The following is a 22610-nucleotide window of genomic DNA, read 5'->3' as shown; positions in this document are numbered from 1 at the left end:
CGGAGCCCCGGTACGGACACTTTTAACTAGAAAGTTCTAGTTGGCCGCACCGCGCATGCGCGAGTGCCTTCCCGCCCGACGGAGGAGAGCGTGGTCCCCAGTTAAGATAAGCCAGCTAAGAAGCCAACCCGGGGAGGTGGGTGGGACGTAAGAATATCTGCCTGCTGTCCCTGGATAACACCTGTTACGGTAAGTAACTGTGCTTTATCCCAGGACAAGCAGGCAGCATATTCTTAACGCATGGGTGACCTCTAAGCTAACAGAGAGGGAGGAGGGATGGTTGGCCATTAGGAAAATAAATTATGTAACACAGATTGGCCGAAGTGTCCATCCCGTCTGGAGAAGGTATCCAGACAGTAGTGAGTAGTGAACGTGAGGACCAAGTGGCAGCCTTGCAGATTTCCTCGATGGGCGTGGAACGGAGGAAAGCCACAGAAGCAGCCATAGCTCTGACCCTGTGGGCCGTGACAGCACCTTCCAATGAGAGACCGGCCCAAGCATAACAGAATGCAATGCAGGCAGCAAGCCAGTTGGAGAGCGTCCTTTTAGAGACAGGGCGACCTAGACGGTTGGGGTCGAAGGACAAAAAGAGCTGAGGGGACGAGCGGTGAACCCTGGTACGGTCAAGGTAGTATGCAAGGGCACGCTTACAGTACAGCGTGTGCAACGCCTGTTCTCCAGGATGAGAATGGGGCTTAGGGAAAAAGACAGGCAACACAATGGATTGGTTGAGGTGGAAGTCCGAGACCACTTTGGGAAGGAATTTAGGATGGGTACGCAGAACCACCTTGTCATGGTGAAAAACAGTGAAAGGTGGGTCGGCAACCAGTGCATGCAACTCACTAACCCTCCTGGCAGAGGTGATGGCAATGAGGAAAAGCACCTTCCAAGTCAGAAATTTGACTGAAGCAGTGGTAAGTGGTTCAAACGGAGGTTTCATGAGGGCTGATAAAACCACATTCAGGTCCCAGACGACTGGGGGAGGCTTCAGAGGTGGTTTGACATTGAAGAGGCCCCGCATGAACCTGGAAACCAGGGGATGAGCCGTGAGAGGTTTTCCGTGGATAGGTTCATGAAACGCAGTGATGGCACTGAGGTGGACTCTGATTGAGGTGGATTTGAGGCCAGCATCGGATAGAGAGAGCAAATAGTCCAGTACAGTTTCCACCGCCAATGAGGTGGGATCATGGTGATGCAGTAGACACCAAGAGGAGAACCTGGTCCACTTCTGATGGTAACATTGGAGGGTGGCCGGTTTCCTGGAGGCATCCAAAATGCGATGGACAGGCTGAGACAAATTCTCTATGGAGGCCAGCCCGAGAGAAACCAAGCTGTCAGGTGGAGCGAGGACAGATTGGGATGTAGTAGAGACTGATGCTGCTGCGTAAGTAGAGTAGGAAACGCAGGAAGAGGAATGGGCTCCCTGGAGCTGAGCTGGAGCAGGAGGGAGAACCAGTGTTGGCGAGGCCACCGAGGAGCGATGAGAATCATGGTGGCTCTGTCCCTGCGGAGTTTGAATAGCGTCCGCAACATCAGAGGTAGTGGAGGAAAGGCATAGAGGAACTGATCCGTCCAGTTGAGCAGGAACGCATCCGGGGCCAGACGATGAGGAGAGAAGAGTCTGGAGCAGAACTGGGGCAGCTGATGGTTGTGAGGAGCTGCAAAGAGATCCACCTGAGGAGTGCCCCAGAGAGCAAAGATGGAGTGGAGTGTGGGAGGATCCAGGGTCCACTCGTGAGGTTGAAGGATGCGGCTGAGATTGTCGGCCAGGGAGTTCTGTTCGCCCTGGATATAGACAGCCTTGAGGAAGAGACTGTGGGCCGTGGCCCAGGTCCAGATGCGGATGGCCTCCTGACAGAGGAGGGGAGATCTGGTGCCGCCTTGCTTGTTTATGTAGTACATGGCGACTTGGTTGTCTGTGCACAGGAGAAGAACCTGAGGGTAGAGAAGGTGCTGGAAGGCCTTGAGAACATAGAACATGGCCCTGAGTTCGAGGAAGTTGATGTGATGCTGACGCTTCTGATGGGTCCAGAGTCCCTGGGTGCGCAGATCTCCCAGGTGAGCTCCCCATGCATAGGGGGAGGCATCTTTGGTTATGACCATGGAGTGAGGGGGTAGATGAAAGAGTAGACCCCTGGAAAGATTGGAGGAGTTCAACCACCATTGAAGAGATTGCTGAAGAGACGATGTCTCAGAGATGGGATGAGAAAGAGGATCCGTGGTCTGTGACCATTGGTTGGCCAGAGTCCATTGAGGTGTCCTGAGGTGGAGTCGCGCCAGAGGAAGCACATGGACCGTCGAGGCCATGTGGCCCAGGAGGACCATCATTTGCCGAGCTGGGATGGAGTGACGAAGGAGCATCTGACGGCAGAGATGGAGCAGGGTCCGTTGGCGGTCTGAGGGGAGAAACGCCTTCATCAGAGTGGTGTCGAGGACGGCTCCAATAAACTGCAGTCCCTGTGTGGGAAGCAGATGCGACTTGGGGTAGTTGATCTCGAACCCCAGGAGGTGGAGGAAGGAGATGGTGTGCTGAGTGGCTTGTAGCACAAGAGGAGACGTAGGTGCTTTCACTAACCAATCGTCTAAGTAGGGGAACACCTGGAGGTTGTGGGACCTGAGAAAGGCCGCTACCACAATGAGGCACTTGGTGAACACCCTGGGTGATGATGCGAGGCCAAAGGGTAGTACTTTGTACTGGTAGTGACGGTGCTGAACCTGAAATCGAAGGTAGCGACGTGAAGACAGATGGATTGGAATGTGAGTGTAGGCCTCTTTGAGGTCTAGGGAACATAGCCAGTCGTGATGAGAGAGAAGAGGGTAAAGCGTGGTAAGGGAAAGCATTCTGAACTTTTCCTTGACCAGACACTTGTTGAGGTTCCGGAGATCGAGGATGGGACGGAGGTCTCCTGTCTTCTTGGGAACCAGGAAGTAGCGGGAGTAGAATCCCTGACCCCTTTGGTCTGGGGGTACCTCTTCGATGGCATTGAGAAGAAGGAGGGATTGGACCTCCCGCTGGAGGAGGAGGGATTGGGAGGAGTGAGAAACAGACTCTATGGGAGGATTGTCTGGTGGAAGAGTCTGGAAGTTGAGAGAGTAGCCGTGGCGAATGATGTTGAGGACCCACAGGTCTGATGTGATGACCTCCCAACGGTTGAGGAAGAGTTGTAGGAGTCCTCCGATCGGCTGAGGAAGAGGTAACGATGGTGGGAGACTGGCTATGCCCTGGAGAAAAGAGTCAAAAGGGCTGAGATGGTTTCAACTGAGGGAGAGGCTTGGCAGGTTGGTGAGATTGTGAGCGAGCCTGAGTTTGGTGCTGCTGACGAGGCCTGCGAGGCTGTTGTTGAGGCGGGTTGAGAGGTCTGGCCGAGAACCTGCGTTGGTAGGAAGACTGCTGTCTGTAGGTAGAGCAGGCGGAGTCTTCTTCTTAGGTTTGATCAGGGTATCCCACCTGGTCTCGTGTGCCGAGAGTTTCTGGGTAATTGAGTCCAGGGATTCCCCAAAGAGTTCATCACCAAGACAAGGTGCGTTAGCCAGGCGGTCTTGGTGATTAATGTCGAGGTCAGAAACTCTCAGCCAGGCCAAGCGCCTCATGGCAACAGCCATGGCAGATGCTCGAGAGGTCAGCTCAATAGAGTCATAAATGGAGCGCACCATAAATTTCCGGAGTTGGAGCAAACTAGAAATTTGTTGTTGAAAAACCGGGACCTTACGCTCAGGGATATACTTTTGTAAGGAGGAGAATTGTTGCACCAAATGCTTCATGTAGAAGGAGAAGTGGAAGGTGTAATTATTAGCCCTGTTGGCAAGCATGGAATTCTGATAAAGGCGCTTTCCAAATTTATCCATCGTTCTGCCCTCTCTGCCAGAAGGGGTGGAGGCATAAACACTGGAGCCCTGGGTTTTCTTTTAGGTGGACTCCACTAGAAGGGATTCATGGGGTAGTTGAGGCTTGTCGAACCCCGGGATAGGAATGACCCTGTATAAACTATCTAGTTTTCGAGGGGCACCCGGTACCGTGAGAGGGTTTTCCCAATTTTTGTAAAAAGTTTCTCGTAAGATATCGTGGACGGGTAACTTCAAAAATTCTTTGGGGGGTTGTTCGAAGTCCAGGGCGTCAAGGAAAGCCTGGGACTTCTTAGAGTCGGATTCCAATGGGATAGACAGAGCCGCCGACATTTCCCTTAGAAATTTTGTGAATGAGGACTGTTCAGGTTTGGAACTGGTATCGACCATCGAGGGTTCCTCGTCCGTTGATGAAGCCTCATCATCGGTACCGGGTATGGGTGGGGATTCTTCCCATAAGTCCGGGTCCCTGACGTCGGTGTGCATAGGACGGGACGGTGGTGTGGACGGCTCAGTGTGGCGAGTCTTAGAGAGAGATTTGCCAGAGCGCATTGAGACGGTACCGGGGGAGGAAGACCGGTGCCGGTCCTGGTCTCGGGGGGACTGGTGTCGGTCTCGATGTCGGGGAGGGTCGGCGTCAGAGCGTGGTTGCACGGGAGGATTGAGTGGTTCAGCCGCGAGTACCGGCATGGAGGTGTTCAATGGTACCGATGGTGTCGACACCGGTGGTATGGTGCGAGGCTCGGGCTGGTCCGGTACCGGAAGGAGTGGGGCCAACATTGCTGGCAACAAGTGTTGAAGTTGTTGTTGTAGTTGCTCCTGCAATTGGCTTTGGAGTATGGCCGCAATGCGGTCGTCCAGAGGGGGCACCGGTACCGCTTTTTTCTTTTTCGGTACCATAGGTGCCGCTCCATGCCCCGACGATGAGGAGGCCGATGACGAGGCACTCACCGAAATCGGGGCAGAGCGTTTTCGGGGTCGGTGTGATGCCGGGAGGACCGGCGTCGCCGCTGTGGCAGGAGGGCGCTCAAGGGAAGTAGAAGGCTTCTTAGCCGGCTTACCTGGTGCCAGCGACCCCGAGGAAGGATCAGGCGTCGAAGTAGTCGGTGCCGACTTTTGCGGTGCCGTTGACGGCGCGGCCGATTCCATGGCAGATCCGGTACCGAAAAGGATATTCTGTTGGATCTGTCTATTTTTTAATGTACGTTTTTTAAGAGTAGCACAGCGGGTGCAGGTGTCAGCCCGATGCTCTGGACCCAGGCACTGTAGGCACCAATTGTGCGGGTCAGTGAGAGAGATCGGGCGTGCACACCGCTGGCACTTCTTAAAGCCCGGCTGAGGGGGCATGAAGGGAAACACGGCCTCCGCAAAATCAAAACCGGAGGCCTGTATGGTGGCAACAGGCCCCGCCAGGGCCGGCCTGCCGAAGGAAAAAGAACAAAAAGGAAGACAATTTCGCGAGCGGGAAGGCAAAAATCAGATATTTCAACAGCCGTTGAAACACATGCGTCTTCTTCGCTCCGCGGAAACGAAGAAACTGGGGACCACACTCTCCTCCGTCGGGCGGGAAGGCACTCGCGCATGCGCGGTGCGGCCAACTAGAACTTTCTAGTTAAAAGTGTCCGTACCGGGGCTCCGTCGGTGACATCACCCATGCGTTAAGAATATGCTGCCTGCTTGTCCTGGGATAATGTACTTATTAGGGATTGGGGAGGGATGGGAGGATGATAAGTCACTACGATGCTGTACGAGTATAGGCTGCTTTATCTGTTGATTTGTATTATGCAAGAATGTTTTGCTTTTTGAAAATTCAATAAACAGATTTTTCTATAAAAACATGATGTGATACGTTAAAACTAGAATATACCGATTCAGTCCAATCCATATTTATGCAATTAACATATTTAATTCATAGCTATAATTTGAGACCATTTGAATAATTTATTTAGATGGTGCTTTTCATATGTAACTTTACTTAAGATGTAATATTTTAATTTGTTCCAACAGCATTAATGCCCCTGACACGGCTTTTGGCGAGGACAAAACATGATCACATCAGACACTGAGTTTTAATCCTCCACAGGTTGTAGATTTACACACTTGTCTGATCTGCCATTTTTTTTTAACTTTCAAGCAACCCTTTTCTCCATTCCTTTACCATGTTGCAAGGGCTAGTCACATAAGAACTCTTAATCCTATGGCAGATGCTGACTGCACACACACTCTATACCTATTCCTCCTGCTTCCTTCCATTATCTCCCTCATTCTGAGTTTTGTTACCTTTTCATCTACATCATTTGAAGCAGAAGATACAGACAGAAGTTCTGGCGTGGAAGGGGGGCTTTCAGGCACCAGCTCGGATAGCTCTTCCTTCCTACTAGCCTAAAAAGATGGAAAAGGGAGATCATTTATGAAAAGTAATTTTGGAACAAGGCAAATATTCAGGTATCTCAAACACTAGGATCTGGTACCCAAATTTTGTGATTACAAATGAACACTTGATAAAACTGCCAAACAATAGCCTGTACTAGGCAACTACCAAGACCCTAAATGTGATCATATGATATTTTTATAAAACTGCACACTGGAGAAGAGAATGGCAGGAAGCAACACATGTTTTCTTTTAAGTATGCTTGTTTCTGCTCTAAGAAAAAAAATGGAGTGACTGAAATGACATGTTTATTCATATTAAAAGGTGAAGTGATTCTTCAAAGCAGAATTCTAGCAAGACCTATTGCTCTTCAAAATAACTGGATTCTTTTTAGGTTGATAAGACCACCATAAAAAAATAACACAAAAGCCTTATCACTTTTACATATTACACACAGGACTTAATTCTAAATGGACTACAAGGACCGGCGCAAGGTATAGAAGTAGAACGGACGCTGGGAAACAGTGATCACAATATGATCCACTTCAACCTGGACACAGGAACAAAACATCGATCCACTGAATTTCCGAAAAGGGATGAGAGTCATGGTGGGGAAGAGGATAAGCACTGTAAAAAACCGCTAGAACAAGCAAGGTCCCTTTTTAAGGACACAGTCACCGAGGTGCAAAACTATATATACTGCATATCAACAAGGGTTCCAAGAGGAAAAAGAACAAGGAACCGACGTGGCTCACTGTAGCGGTGAAGGCAGTGATAAGACAAGAAGACTTCATTTAAGGAATGGAAAAGGACAAAAATGACGAAAACTGGAAAAAGCACAAACATCAAAGCAAGTGCCATAAGGCGGTGAGAGGGGCCAAGAGAGACTAAGAAGAAAAAATAGCCAAGGAGGCAAAAAATTTTAAGCTGTTCTTTCGATAAGTTAAGGGGAAACGACCTGTGATGAAAGCGGTGGGGCCGTTAGATGACCATGGAATAAAGGGAGTACTAAAGGAGGACAAAGCCATCGCTGACAAACTGAACACATTTTTTGCGTCTGTATTTAACGAAGAGGATATATCCAATATACCAGAAGCCGACAGCCTATAACACAGGAAACTGACAGGGTTGACGGTCAGTCTAGAAGAGGTATGCAGGTAGATTGATGGGCTTAAAAATATTAAATTCCCAGGACCAGATTGCTTCCATCCGAGGGTAATCAAGAAACTGACAGGGGTTATAGCTGAACTGCTTCAACTAATAGCCAATCTGTCGATCAAATCAGGAAGGATTTCGGAAGACTGGAAAGTTGTGAATGTTATGCCGATCTTCAAGAAAGGTTTGAGGGAAGATCCGGGAAACTACAGACCAGTGAGTCTATCTTTGGTACCGGGAAAGATAGTAGAGGCGCTTATAAAGGACCGCATCATTGATCACCTTGACGGACACAATCTGATGAGGACCAGCGAGCACGGATTCAGCAAAGGAAGATCTTGCTTGACAAACTTACTGCACTTCTTTGAGGGAGTAAACAGGCAGATAGACAAGGGTGACCCGGTTGACATTGTATATCTGGATTTTCAGAAGGCGTTTGACAAGGTCCCGCATAAATGACTACTTCAAAAAATTGTGAGCCATGGAATAGAGGATGATGTACTCACTTGGATTTAAAACTGGTTGGCGGATAGGAAACAGAAAGTGGGGGTAAATGGACAATACTTGGACTGGAAAAGCATTACGAGTGGAGTGTCGCAGGGTTCGGTGCTCGGGTCTGTGCTCTTCAACATATTTTATAAATGACCTGGAAATTGGTACAAGTGACGTGATTAAATTTGCAGACAATACAAAGTTATTCAGAGTAGTGAGGAAACAGAAGGATTGCGAAGACCTACAACGTGACAAACAAGCTCAAGGAATGGGCCGCAAAATGGCAAATGAGATTCAATGTGGATAAGTGCAAGATGATGCATGTCGGTAAGAAAAATCTTATACATGAATACAGAATGTCCGGTGCAGTACTCGGAAAGACCCCCCGAAGGAAAGAGACTTGGAAGTACTTGTAGACAAGTCAATGAAGCCATCTGCACAATGTGCGGTGGCAGCGAAAAAGGCGAACAGAATGCTAGGAATGATTAAGAAGGGGAATCACAAACAGATCGGAGGTTATCATGCCGCTGTACCGGGCCATGGTGCGCCCCCACCTGCAATACTGTGTCCAACATTGGTCGCCGTACATAGTACTACTCAAAAGGGTCCGAAGAGCGACAAAAATGGTTAAGGAACTGGAGGAGTTGCCGTACAGTGAGAGGCTAGAGAAACTGGGCTTCTTCTCCTCGAAAAGAGGAGACAAGAGGGGACAAGATCGAAACATTTAAGATAATGAAGGGAATAGACTTAGTAGAGAAAGAGAAATTGTTCACCCTCTCCAACATGGAGAGAACGAGAGGGGGGGGGGCACTTTCTAAAGTTAAAAGGGGATAGATTCCGTACAAACGTAAGGAAGTTCTTCTTCACCCAGAGACTGGTAGAAATCTGGAATGTTCTTACGGAGGCTGTTATAGGGATATGCACCCTCCTGGGATTCAAGACAAGGTTAGACAAGTTCCTGCTGAACCAGAACATATGCAGGTAAGACTAGACTCAATTAGGGCACTGGTCTTTGACCTAAGGGCCACCACGTGAGCAGACTGCTGGGCACGATGGACCACTGGTCTGACCCAGCAGCGGCAATTCTTATGTTCTCTCTCATACATGTTAGCAGTGCTGGGGGGTACACAATTCACACACCCCTTTGGTCATTCTAACATTAAAAAAGCTTTAATACAGCAGCTATAAAATTACTGCCAGATGTTTCTGGTTAGAACATTAGCCACTGAGATTCTAGTCAAAGGGACCACCACCAGAGCTGGTAATTAAAGCAAAAGAATCCTGTTTGATAAGATCACAAGAAATCTTAGAAAAAAACAACAGTTTGCCAGATAAAAGTTAAATATCTGCAACAACCAAAATACCGGTAAGTGGATATTGTCAACACAAGTGACCAGGACAACCTCAGCACTCAGAATTAGTGCAAAGTACTAAATATACATGGCCTCTCCAGTGCACAGAAGTCTTCCCAGTTGCCTTTTTCTGCTCTACTGATCAAATGTGAAAAAAAGCTTTTCCAGTTTATTTTTTGAAAGATTTTTAAAAATGTATTTATCTATTCAAAACTGGCTCAAAGTGTATGTATCCAAACAGGAATTCATTACCAATCAGCTTTGAGTCATAACCTCCACTGTGCTCCCTCGAATATCCTCCCCCTATCAACCCCAGCCCTCCTAAAATCAGCTCAGCAACCTGTACTTACGAAAACATACATCAGTCTTTCTACATCCATTTGATATTTTTGAAGTATTTTGAGTAATACAGATATCATTGATTTTCACTTGGACACTGATAACTAGATGTGAAGGGGAAACAGTGGGTTCATGTATCACATTTGAAACAATAAGTCGAGGTCTGGTGAGTGATATATGCTGGGTTAAGGGGGTTGTGAGAGAAGAGGGCAGGAGGCAGATATAACTGGAGGAAAGGAAGGTTTGGGATAGGGGCCTGTTTGTTCCAAAACAAGCTCATATTTTGGGGAACAAACAATGCTTTACTACTTTGGGGGCCAATGCAGTTGATACACTTTTGCTGCAGGTTTTCTATGCAGAAGGTGTTAACTCACGCAGAAACCTTGACCTCACACCTCATTTAAATGAAGGCAAAAGTTTTGCATGTGGAGTTAACGCATGAAATTTTTTGGCATGGTCCAGGACAGTGTAGAAGGAAGGGTTGGCCGAAAGGAACTCTCCCCCCCCCATCCAACCATCCTGCCCCAGATGTCCAGTAATCAGCTCCTCCCCCCGAGTAGAAAAAACCTCCACCTGGTGCTCTAGTAGATTCCCCTCCTTCCCTCCCCCCCCCACACACACATAGTTCTCTGGTAGGCTAGTGCCCCCTCATCCTCAATCTACTCTTCCTTCCCATCAAATATGTTCCCCGATTATCTAGTGGCCCAGCCACCCTCCCCTCTTTCCCAGAGTTAAAAAAATTAAATCTCTGGTGCTTAGTGCAACCCCCATACCCTCCTGTACCTTTATAGGAAGCAGGAGCAATGCCCACTCGCTCCTGCCTCCAGCGCCATCTTTAAAAATGGCTGCATCCTGCCTTGCATCCCAGGGATGCACCAGCTATGGCCTGTTTTTTTTTTTAATTAGAGGAGGAAGAGAGTAACATTAGATACCAAGGAGTAGTAGTATTTTTTTTAGGGGGTAGCAGGTACCTAGGAGAGGGGTACAACTTACCACCAAGGATTAATTGTGAGTAGGGTTATTTTTAAATGGGGAAGGGTTTGGTGGTTTCAAGTTTATTACATTTTGTTAAAACGCAAATCAAAACTAAGCGTTTACAATTTGTAATTAAAAAGGGGGGAGACAATAAACGAGTAAATACTCACATAGCAATACTTCACCAACTAGAAATAATACCTGGGCAAGGGGGGTCAGGTGACTAGAAGGGTGTCAGACCAGGGATTAAATTTTCAGGGGGTGTGGGGAAGGCCTACCTGGGGCTGATGCAGACCTACTGGAGATACTTGTACTGAATGGGTGTGGAGAGGGGAATCTCCAAAAATATACAAGTTATGCAGGCCCCAGTTGAATGCCATCCAGGCCCTACAAAGCCCTAGCAGCCAGCATCAGGCAGTTTACACCCAAATATTCAGTTGTGGCTCGTTTTATTTTTTCTTACTTGGGAACATGGTTAAATGAAAGCAGGAGGGGCCTAATAAAATTTCTGTTCAGAAGTGGATTATGTACACTCCCCTAGGAAAGGGAAGCAAATTCAGTAAGTCTTAGCCTACCTGAGCTAATTGTTTTCAGGATGTTTTAACATGCACGTGAAGTAGCTCAGTGTTATAAAGCAGAACTGTTGACTTCCTCGCTCGACAAAGCCAGTTTGGCTCATATGGTGAAGTCTCCTACGCACTAGGCTAGACACACCCTAGATTTCATCTTTGTTACTATTTTGCACAAAGACAATTCAATTCATGGTTACACACCACATTTGGCCCAAGAGATTAACGAGTACTTCCAACATCCAAATATCAAATGCTGGGAAAGCATTGACGGGGTTTCTAATAAACCCAAATTGAAAACTAGTCAAAACATTTCTAATGCAACACCTTCTTCAGGTCAGAAATGAGCAAAAGAATGACAGAATATATAAGTCAATTTTCTGTTTGATACTGATCTACATAAATGTTTGTTTTTTTTCCAAATTCTTTATTCATTTTTTCATCTTACAACAAGTACACAATATTACATCATTTAAAACTTTTACACATCACTTGAATTTCTTTCTATTGTCATCGTAAATACATAAATTTATTCTCTCCCCACCCACCCTTCCCTCAAATATTTCAATCAAACATATCATAAATATTGCATTCTTATCTATTGATTAACCTTTAAATAGAACTTTATACCATCCCCCCTCCCCCCTATGTATAAATATACTGTCAGTGGAAAATGATGTCTAATCATTACAATAATTTGCCAATGGCTCCCAGATCTTTTAAAAATTATTATAATTCCCTTTCTGCAAAATGTTCTAATACAGATCTCCCATCCTCTGATGCCACCCTGTGCTGACTACTTCGCCACAAAAATTCATAATTTGAGATCGTCTCTTGTAGGTACAAGCATAGATCTACCAATCACTCAATTTGCTTTAGAAAATGAAGGTTCAACTGCTGATATGATCTGGAATCATTTCGAAAACCCAGATTGGAACCAATTTCTCAAGCTTTACTCAAAATATGCAAAATCCAATTGCCTATTAGACAACTGTCCACAGATCATCATGAAATCAGCTCCCTTCCCCTTCAAAGCTGAACTTTTTAACTGGGTTTCTTTATGTATGTGTATTGGCTATTTTCTGGTGGAACTTATCCATATCCTTGTGACTCCCGTTATTAAAAACTCCAAGGAGTCAGTTTCTATTGCCAACGTACAACTTTTTCTTAAACTAATGGAAGGACTGGTTAACATTGATCTCATGAAATATTTAGAAAAGTTCAGCATTCTACACGACTCCCAGCCTAGTTTTCGCACAAATTACAGTACGGAAACAGTCTTAGCTTCGTTGACTGATTACCTTTTCCATTTGTTTTCCCTGGGAAAAAGCACACTGGTACTTCAGTTCAACTTGCCTTTGACCTTGTTGACCCTGACATTCTGCTTAGATGCCTCAATTCTATTGGCATTTCTGGACAGGTTTTTAGCGTCAGAAGCTGCACTGCTCCCAGTGTTCGTAGAGTTCCAATGAGAGTCGGGAGCTGCGCAGGGCATCCAGCGCAGCTCCCAGTGCTAAAAACCGCTAGCGGGGTTTAGTAAAAAGGGGCCTCAGAGTGAAAATGACTAACACTAATTAGTTATCTTCATAAACTACTCAATGTTTTTAATCATATGGCCAGATATGCTCAACACCAGTTATCTGAGAACTTGAGCTCGGAGTCACACTTGTACCCAATTCAATCCTGCTTGTCAAAGAAAACCAAGTTACTTAAGCAAGTGTTCCCGATTGATTTTTTATCTATAGAGAACACCATTTCTCCCACCTCCTTAAAAGATGAACTTGAGCTATGAACTGGAGGACACGGCTGTGCAAAAAGCTGTACATGCTCAGAACTTTATATTAGCTTTGAGTTCTGGACGAGTTATGTCCTGGCACAAAACAATGTCATTCATTCTCCATAAGCAGCAGGATTGATCAGGTACACTTCTGTTACAGATGAGTAACTCTACTTCATTATAACCCAGGATAAAAATGTATATTCAAAATTGTTCATTTACCTTCTCGTCCACCTCTCCATTCGCAATTGGTTCTGGCAAAGGACCTAAAGGAGATAGAATTTTCATTAACCACTTTATTTTGCATACTCTTGCAAAGTATTCTGAAACTCACTAGAACAATTAAATGGACCAAAACCAAGATTTTTCCCATCCTTCATCCCAACATACCTACACAAAACCAATTACACCCTCTTCACGACCACATATTATGGGATTTCATTCATAAAAAGGAATGAAGGTCAAGGCAATGTAGACCGCCTTATCCAATTTCACACTTGGCTAAACACAAGAGAGAATTTAAAATTTAAGATGCAATATGGACAAGACTTTTTCCAGTGCTTCAATGGTTTAATCACCAGGGGTAAAAGGATCTGCACATGAAAGTATTTAGATTAGACTGAGAACCAATGGGATGAAAGTGGAAGAAATCTATGGCTCAAAACACTCAACTCCCCTAGGTGCACCTTTGCTCTCAGTACAGTCTTTCCTGAGCCATGGAAGGACAGAAGGGTGAACCATCTTTAATCCTAGTCAACTAAAAGTAAAAATTTACCCACATATCAAAAGCAAAGTCAGTGCCAAGGTGAAAACTGCTTATGCAGTTATATATTCAGATACATGCAAAAGACACAGCAAAACATGCAGAACAGATTACAATTTCTTTCCCCAGCCTTTTTCCTCTCGCTCCACGTCTGGCAAGTGAATCAACTGTTCCAAGGCGATGATATCTTGTACCAGGCTGCACTGATGGTTGCTAGAGAAAGAGCAAGATGGGAAGAGGAAGGGAATGGGTGTGAAAGGGAAGGTGCAGAAAGTAGCTACAACTAACACTGATTCTGTGAAATTAAGACAACTGTTTTGAATGACCAGCTGACTCCATTTGAGACCAGACAGTTCTAGTTTTAGCCTGCAGCAAGAATGAACTTTTATTTCTGATTTCCTGAAGCAGCATTACAAACCCACATATGCAGTAGAAGTTAAGGACTGATCAGGCTAGCCTGAACCAAAATGAAGCCATGGTTATCAAAATTCCGATGAAAAACAGCAAATGCTTGATTTCATGAACACCAACTCAAATGACCATTCAGTAAGGCTGAATTCACCTTTGTAAAAACTAAACACTTAATTTTTATATATTTTGGGCTTAGCACATGTCAAGAGAACCATTTCTTTTATGAAAGCTCTGGCCTAAAGCGGGCAGTCTCATTTCTACAGTGTTTCAATAGGTCCATTAAAAAAAATATCCCCAAATTAGGGGACATCTATATTTTTTATACTCCTCCTAGAGAGAAGTGCTATAGTTTAGCATAAGATAGCCAAAGGAAATATTTCAAACAGATTTGTGAGTCAGCATAGGTTATTTGATATGTCACACTGCAAGTGGATAAAGTTTGAAACAAAAATCTAGCCTGTTCCTTCCCCCATCCAAGACTTGCCAATCTCCTGCACTGAGGAGGAGACTCCTGTTTTTGCAGGTCATCTCCGGCTGAGCAGCATCCCCTTCCAGTGGCTGGCAAAAGAAAATACCTTAAAATCTCCTGCTGCTGCACTGACCAGTCCCACAGCTCACTGCAAGACTGATCCAATGGCAGCAGATGTTTTAAGGTGTTTTCTGCTACCGCTGAAGGGGAGAAAACAGCTGGCGCCATGGGTCAGGTCAGCAAAGTATATCAGAGGTGGAGTGGGTTGTGGGTATGCCTTAAATCTCAGGTTAAAAAAGCTGGCTCCCTTAGCAGCTCCATTTCCCACCTCTCAGGGGAAGATTCGCAAAACTAAAATGTGCCTTTAACATGCTTGCTAAACCGGTTCCAGACGGTTTAGTGTGCATGTATTTTAGCGATGGATTAACAAAAAGGCTTACCATGGTCTTTTCCAAGTTTTCCAGCAATCACCGATACTGCCATGCAAATGTAGTACAACAAGGTCATTAATATTAAAAATGAGTACTCAAAAGTGATTCTCCATCATCGCCAAATGATTCCCTAACCTCGTTGTGCTACATTTGTGGCCAAATTTGCTGATAGTAAGGCTACGACAGCTGAGACTTTTCTGATCAGTGCCCGAGCGCTGATTGGCTCAGGTACCAACAGAAAAATAAGGTTTGACAGCTCAGAACCCCATGCAAATTTAAAAAACAAACCAACCTCACTCAAAGATCGGCAGGATATGCCCACTCTCTCTTGCCACATTGCATAATCCCTCGACACTGCTACCCATCCCTCCCCACTCTGCAGGACAGATGCCCATTCTCTCTCACATCGCACAATCCCCCGACACTACTATTTATCCACCGCCCCTCCCCTGCACATTCCAGGATGCACTGGAAAGGGAAAGGCCCGCCATTTTGTAAGAGGCGGGCCTGCCAGCCGGAGCGGGTCAGCATCCTTCTGGCCAGACTTTGTGAATAAGATAGGGTGGTGGTGGGTGGATAGTAATAGTGGCAGGGAATTGTGGAGTGGGCATCTCTCCCACTACAGGGCAGGGGATGGAGTAGTAGTGTCGGGAGATTATCCGGCAGGAGGGAGAGTGTGGGCATCCCTTCCGCTGCCAGGGGTGGATGTCCAGAGGTTGTGCAAGCACGGTAGGAGAGAGTGGGCATCTCTCCTGCTGATGTTCGATATGTTTGTTTTTTTTAATATGCAAGTGCATTCTGAACATGTGCTGATTGCTACCACCCAGCGACTCATTTCAAGTTAATTTAGCAAGTCTACGTGAACATCCGTGAACCTAATTTGCATGTGGGATTGCACCTCTTTGAAACTGAGAAGTATTGAGAAGTTCTGAGAATCTTCCTCTCGGTGAGCAATGAAGGCAATTTCTGAGAATAATTTTCCAAAACTGAGTGCTAGAGAAAACCTAGGTCTTTTAGTGGAGGCATTACTATTAGTGAAAAATAATTAAGAGCTCTGATAGATTTGTTAAGAAATCCATCACAGTTCAGGGATATTATGCTACTGGATGAGCCTGGGACTTTACTATTCCAGTATTTTTAATGTGGTGCAGCAAGTCTGTCCAGGACTGGTCACTCACTAAACAGCAGGGATAAGTGGTATGCAGTAAGGATGACTAAAGCTGGTGAAAGCACACCACTGAAACATTAAGACTAATGAGAGTCCTCTGCTACAGTACTTTGCAACTTTGAGATATGGTCAGTATCCATGCAAGGGATTTAAAAAAAAAGGCAACAGATGCTTTAAGAATAGACAAGAGTCTGCAGTTTTTCCATTATCTGCCTCTAATTCTCTCCAACATGTAACTATTCTGCTAGTCTCCACGCTGATCTGTAGGATCAGATTTATGATTAAACCCTCTGAAATCCAGGCCTTGCTGGAAAGCTACTTCCCCTCTGGATCCTCAGAATAGCAGGATTAAAGTTCAATGTGCATGTCTTTTCACCATATAAAAAGCAGAGGATGAACCGAGTTCAAAAGCATTGTACTGGAAGAGGATTATACTCCAAGGTATCCGTGGCAACATGAGAACAGAGAAGGGGCGAAGAGAGACCGAGGGTGTTGCTATGCACCGTTTGACAGTAGCCTGCCTGAGAAAAGGAATATGCTAAGCAGTACGATCGCTCAAGTTAAAATGCAAGGAAACCAAAGGAACTGGTAGGCAGAACCAAACTTAGAACCCTGGAAGGTCATTAAATGCAGCAATGTTCTGCTCTCAGCTTAATAGTGTTTCCCAAGTTGGTCCTGGAGTGCCCCCTTTGCCAGTCAGGTATTCAGGATATCCATAATGACTATACAAGAAAGATCAGCATATAGTCACAGTAGTATATTTCAATCAAATCAATTTCATGTATATTCATTGTGGATATCCTGAAAACCTGACTGGCAAAGGGGTCCTTCAGGACTATCTTGGGAAATACTGGCTTAATACCCTAAGTTTGGGGATGCCGTAAGAAGACTTGAGGCGGTCCAGAGGAGGGCGACGAAAATGATAGGAGGCTTGCGCCAGAAGACGTATGAGGAGAGACTGGAAGCCCTGAATATGTATACCCTAGAGGAAAGGAGAGACAGGGGAGATATGATTCAGACGTTCAAATACTTAAAGGGTATTAACGTAGAACAAAATCTTTTCCAGAGAAAGGAAAATGGTAAAACCAGAGGACATAATTTGAGGTTGAGGGGTGGTAGATTCAGGGGCAATGTTAGGAAATTCTACTTTACGGAGAGGGTGGTGGATGCCTGGAATGCGCTCCCGAGAGAGGTGGTGGAGAGTAAAACTGTGACTGAGTTCAAAGAAGCGTGGGATGAACACAGAAGATTTAGAATCAGAAAATAATATTAAAGATTGAACTAGGCCAGTTACTGGGCAGACTTGTACGGTCTGTGTCTGTGCATGGCCGTTTGGAGGAGGATGGGCAGGGGAGGACTTCAATGGCTGGGAGGGTGTAGATGGGCTGGAGTAAGTCTTAACAGAGATTTCGGCAGTTGGAACCCAAGCACAGTACCGGGTAAAGCTTTGGATTCTCGCCCAGAAATAGCTAAGAAGAAAAAAAATAATAATAATAATAATTTAAATTGAATCAGGTTGGGCAGACTGGATGGACCATTCGGGTCTTTATCTGCCGTCATCTACTATGTTACTATGATGCCAAACATTTTGTCATCACTCCCTCACAAACACAGACCTGAATTTTGCTGAACTCTCCATTAGCTCTCTTCAGATGCCCACTGCATTATCAGTGAGTAGCGATATTGTCTTTAGATCAGGCGTTCTCAACCCATTCCTCAGGACACTTAGCCAGCCAGGTTTTCAGGATATCCATTAACAAGCATGAGAAGTTACATGCAATATTCTATGCAAATCTATTCATGCATATTCATTGTGGGTATCCTAAAAACCCAACTAGCTATGTGGATCCTGAAGACTGGTTTGAGAAACCCTGCTTTAGATGGATATAATAGCCTGTATTAAGGGATTACCTAAAAGCCATTCAAATTTTACAAATAATTCAAAATGTAGCAATTTTTGTCTTCACAGGTGTGCATGGAGCGAGTATGCGACTCCTTATTTGAAGGGCCTACACTGGTTGCCAATGGAATTCTAAATGTAAAGGTTTTTGGTTTTCATAGAGTACTACATCAGATTTGAAGAGTGTGGTGATGACAGGTAGGCAAATATGATCAAATCATCTCTCACCTTACCTTATCAGATTTTGTACACTGCAATTCTTTCAATTGTATATTGCATAGACGCCATACAGTTCTCCAAGGCCCACTAGACCAGGGGTCTCAAAGTCCCTCCTTGAAGGCCGCAATCCAGTCGGGTTTTCAGGATTTCCCCAATGAATATGCACCCGCTTAAACTCAGAGGAGGGAAATTTAGTGGTGACGCCAGGAAGTACTTCTTCACGGAAAGGGTGGTGGATCATTGGAACAAACTTCCGATGCAGGTGGTCAAGGCCGCCAACGTGCTCGACTTTAAAAATAGATGGGATATCCACGTGGGATCCCTACGAGGGTCGAGCTAAGGAACTAAGTCATCAGCACTCAGACTTAATGGGGTGGGTCAGTAGAGTGGGCAGACTTGATGGGCTGTGGCCCTTTTCTGCCGTCACCTTTCTATGTTTCTATGAAAGCAATGCATGCACATAGATCTCATGCATATTCATTGGGGAAATCCTGAAAACCCGACTGGATTGCGGCCCTCGAGGGACTTTGAGATCCCTGCACTAGACCAATAACCATTGAAAAAATATAAGCTTGTATTACAGACAGCTATGTCACCTCTCCTTACCTGTCAGGTGGGCCTGCGATGGAATGACTTTGCACTTCTTGAAGAAGTCATCTGTTTCTGGATCCACAACCAACAAGCTAGTCTCATCCCCGCCAGCTTTAATGGCAGCTACCACTTCAGCATGCTGTTTCCCCTCCATGCACAATTTGTTCACCTGGATGGAGACCACCATTGGAACACATGAGAAAGGCCTTTAGTGGAAGCCATCTTTATAAAGAGTCATCACGTGTCCTTCCACAGCTCTTACAAGACTGAAAAGAAGAGATCACTATAGACTTCTAAATCTTATACTCAGGAAAGCCTGTTAAGCTTTTATTTTGGTCTATTGCGCTATTGAAGTTTAAGGATATGACTCATTCCTCTCCCCCTACCAAAAAATATTTGCATACAGTTTTATAGCAATACTAACAATACTGTACTATACAAAACTGTGCAAGTAAACATATTTTAGCTCTTCCTAAAGCAAAGCATCACCTTCTTGGAAAGTCCCAATGCTTAGGAATTCATATAGAGCTCATTAAGTGGCAGGTCCACCAAAGATGGGGATGGTAGTGGGAGGTGGGGGGATGGTCATGGATTTGACATACCCTGTCATACAACCAAAGCCGTTTACATTTATTATATGCAGGCCTTCTGTCCCTTCTGGGCTCAGAAAGCAAAGATACTTACCTGTAGCAGATGTTCTCTGGAGCAGTGGTTCCTAATCCTGTCCTGGATGACCACCAGCCAGTCAGGTTTTCAGGACAGCCCTCACAAATATGCATGGAGCAGATTTGTGTGCCTGTCTCCTCCTTTATATGCAAATTTCTCTCATGAATATTCAAACCCAACTGGCCAGTGGTCCTCCAGGACATGGTTGGGAACCACTGCTCTGGAGGACAGCGGGCATATATTCTCACATAGGTGACATAATCCACAGAACCTGGTAGTATTATAAGGATCTTCAGTATACCTCATGACGAAAGTAGGGGCTCTCAGTACCAGGTCTTTATGTTTGTATTCTCAGCAGCTTTGAGAATTTTCACAAAACGCCTAGTGATACTATCTGCTCATCTTTGAGGGAAAGGAATTGAACTTTTTGGTATCTGGATGATAAGTCGCTGAGAACAAAATAGGACATATATGTCTTGCAACTAGGTGATGTAATCTGATTGAACAGAAATATAGCAAACACAGGCTCCCTGGTGCTAGAAATTCCTCTGCTGTAAGTATACCCCTCATATACAGAAACTTCTCCCAATGATAGGTGTACAGCAGAATTAAGATGTGTCACTTACAACACAAATACCAAAAGAATTTAAGTTTCTGGTGTCATCTCAGTGACAGCAGTTTTGATGTAGGAGTCTACAAAAGTTGCTCGGAACCTATATGGTAAGCATGTACTATAGCAGTAACTCAGGGGATTGAGATAGTAATAGGCCTACCTCCGAAAATATCGGGCTTTAGACAATACATGTACTACTGTATAAGAAGATAAGCTAATAAGCTACAGACCCTTGCACAATCACTATGCACAAGCACACAGTGCCTCATTTGTGTCACACAAACAGATTCAACTTATCTTCTTATGGCTGAACTAGCTCAGTATCCTAAATATTTGACTCAGACCCAAACCCAATACAAAATACAATTACAGTGATACCTTGGATTACGAGCATAATCCGTTCCAGGAGTATGCTTGTAATCCATAATGCTCATTTATCAAAGCGAGTTTCTCCATAGAAAATAATGGAAACTCGCTTTGATACGTTCCCACCCCCCACCCCCACCCGATAACCGGCATCACTCCCCCCCGCTCGCAAAGGCCCCCTCGCTCCAACCGCTCCCCCCCAAAACCGCCCCCCCACCCAAACAACTTAAACTTACCCCCCCCCCCCACGTCTAGCACAGGCGTGTACAAGCGCCAGACCCACAAGCCTTCACCTCCAATGTCAATTCTGATGTCGGAGAGGAAGTTCTGGACCAGCCAATCGCTGCCAAGCTGGCCTGGAACTTCCTCTTTGATATCAGAATTGACGTCGGGGAGGAAGGCATGTGGGCTCAGCGTTTGTACGCGCCAGGTCTGGCTCATGGAGGCAGGAAGAAATCGGCGTGGTGGCTTTGGGGAGGGCAGGGAGAGAGAAAGAAAGAAAGAATCAGGGAAGATAAATCGGCCCAATGGCTTGGGAGGGGGGGCAGGGAGAGAGAGGGGAGTAAAGACAACCAGGCAGGCAGGGGGAGAGAGGTGGAAAGACAACCAGGCAGGCAGGGGGAGAGAGGTGGAAAGACAGAAATAAAGAGGGGGGCAGGGGGAGAGAGAAAGACAGAAAGAAAAGGGGAGGGGGCAGAAAGAAATACTGGATTTACAGAAGGAAGTGCAACCAGAGACTTATGAAAATCACCAGACAAAAAGGTAGGAAAATGATTTTATTTTCAATTTAGTGATCAAAATGCATCTGTTGAGAATTTATATCTGCTGTCTATATTTTGCACTATGCCCCCCCCCCTTTTACTAAATGGCGATAGTGGTTTTTAGTGCAGGAAGCCTATGAGCGTCGGGAGCTGCGAGAGGCATTCAGCGTAGCTCCCTGCACTGAGAAAACACTATCGCGGTTTAGTAAAAGGGAAGGGGGTATATTTGTCTACTTTTACATAGTTGTTACTGAGGTGACATTGCATATTTTAAAGTCATTTGCCTTGACCTTGGGAAAAAAAAACCCAAATACAAATGATAATTAACATTTTCTCTGCATACAGTGTGCTTTTTAAAAATTTTACTGTTGGTAGATCATTTTGACTTGGTCATTTTAAAAGTAGCTCGCAAGCCAAAAAAGTGGGGGCACCCCTGCTCTAGAGTGACGTGTACTGTGGTTATCAGAACACTGAGGCAGTGTTAACATTTGATGTGCAGAAATGCAAAGGAAGAAGACTGACATAGGGCGATTGTCCATTCTGTTGCGGTTGAAAAGCTAACTTGGAGCAGTATCCAGGATAGCTCCTATGAACTCCAGTGCCTGAGAAGATTGCAGATGTGACTTTTGGTAGCTGACTGCAAACCCAAGCAGCCCTATGAAACAAAATGAATTGTTGGCATGCTGAGCTCTTTGCGATAAAGCCTTGATCAAACAATCCTCTAAATAATCGTGAAACCCTCATGTGCAAAGGGCTGCTGCTACTACCACTAGACATTTCATGAAGACATGAGGGGTCAAAGCCAGCCCAAAGGTTAAGACTGTGTTGGAAATGTTGAGATCCAATGTGAAAGCAAGGATATTTTCTGTGAGCAGGGAGGAGATCCAGAGAACAAAGTCAAATAACCTTTTTCCAGTAAAGAAAGGGTACCCAGAGAGACCATGCGTAACATCTCCAACAAGGATTTGAGAATTCCAGTCTTTTTGTATCAGGAAATACTTCAAGTAGAACGCCCAGTACCTCTCCTGTAGAGGAATAGGTTCTATTGTGTTTAGCTGGAGAAGGGCCGAAAGTTCTTGGTAAAAGAGGGTCTTCTGGACAAAGTTGAAAGACGACACTTGGTGGGTGGTTTGGAGGTGTTCTGATCAAGCATAAGGCGCAGCCCTGAGTGATGCAAAGCACCCACTGATCCAAAAGTCCAATGTTTATGGAAGCAGATTAATCTGCCTCCCATGGAAATAAAGGAATCAAAAGGACGACTGCTATTTGGACTGAGATTGAGGTTGAGATTTGTTTGTCCTTTGTTGACTTGTACAAGGTTGCTGAGCAGGAGGCCTAGACAATAAGGAAAATGGCTGATTGTAACACTGTTTGATGTT

The 22610-nt window shown here is 45.3% G+C and overlaps 1 protein-coding gene across 2 annotated transcripts in view; it reads right to left on the bottom strand.

The window, feature by feature from the left end:
- Nucleotides 1-22610, bottom strand: part of SLC9A3R1 (SLC9A3 regulator 1) — a 67495-nt gene that overhangs the window by 6872 nt on the left and 38013 nt on the right. For both annotated transcript variants that reach the window (XM_033961318.1, XM_033961319.1), the window contains exons 3-5: nucleotides 18841-18994; nucleotides 13096-13139; nucleotides 6124-6225 (exon numbers count right to left, since the gene is read on the bottom strand). In XM_033961318.1, coding sequence (XP_033817209.1) covers nucleotides 6124-6225; nucleotides 13096-13139; nucleotides 18841-18994 — 300 coding nt within the window. The remainder of the gene's footprint in view (nucleotides 1-6123; nucleotides 6226-13095; nucleotides 13140-18840; nucleotides 18995-22610) is intronic.

The sequence above is a fragment of the Geotrypetes seraphini genome, chromosome 10 (genome assembly GCF_902459505.1).
Source record: "Geotrypetes seraphini chromosome 10, aGeoSer1.1, whole genome shotgun sequence".
Lineage (NCBI taxonomy): Eukaryota > Metazoa > Chordata > Amphibia > Gymnophiona > Dermophiidae > Geotrypetes > Geotrypetes seraphini.
Note: the sequence above shows the minus strand (reverse complement) of the source record. Positions and strands in the feature narration are given on the sequence as shown.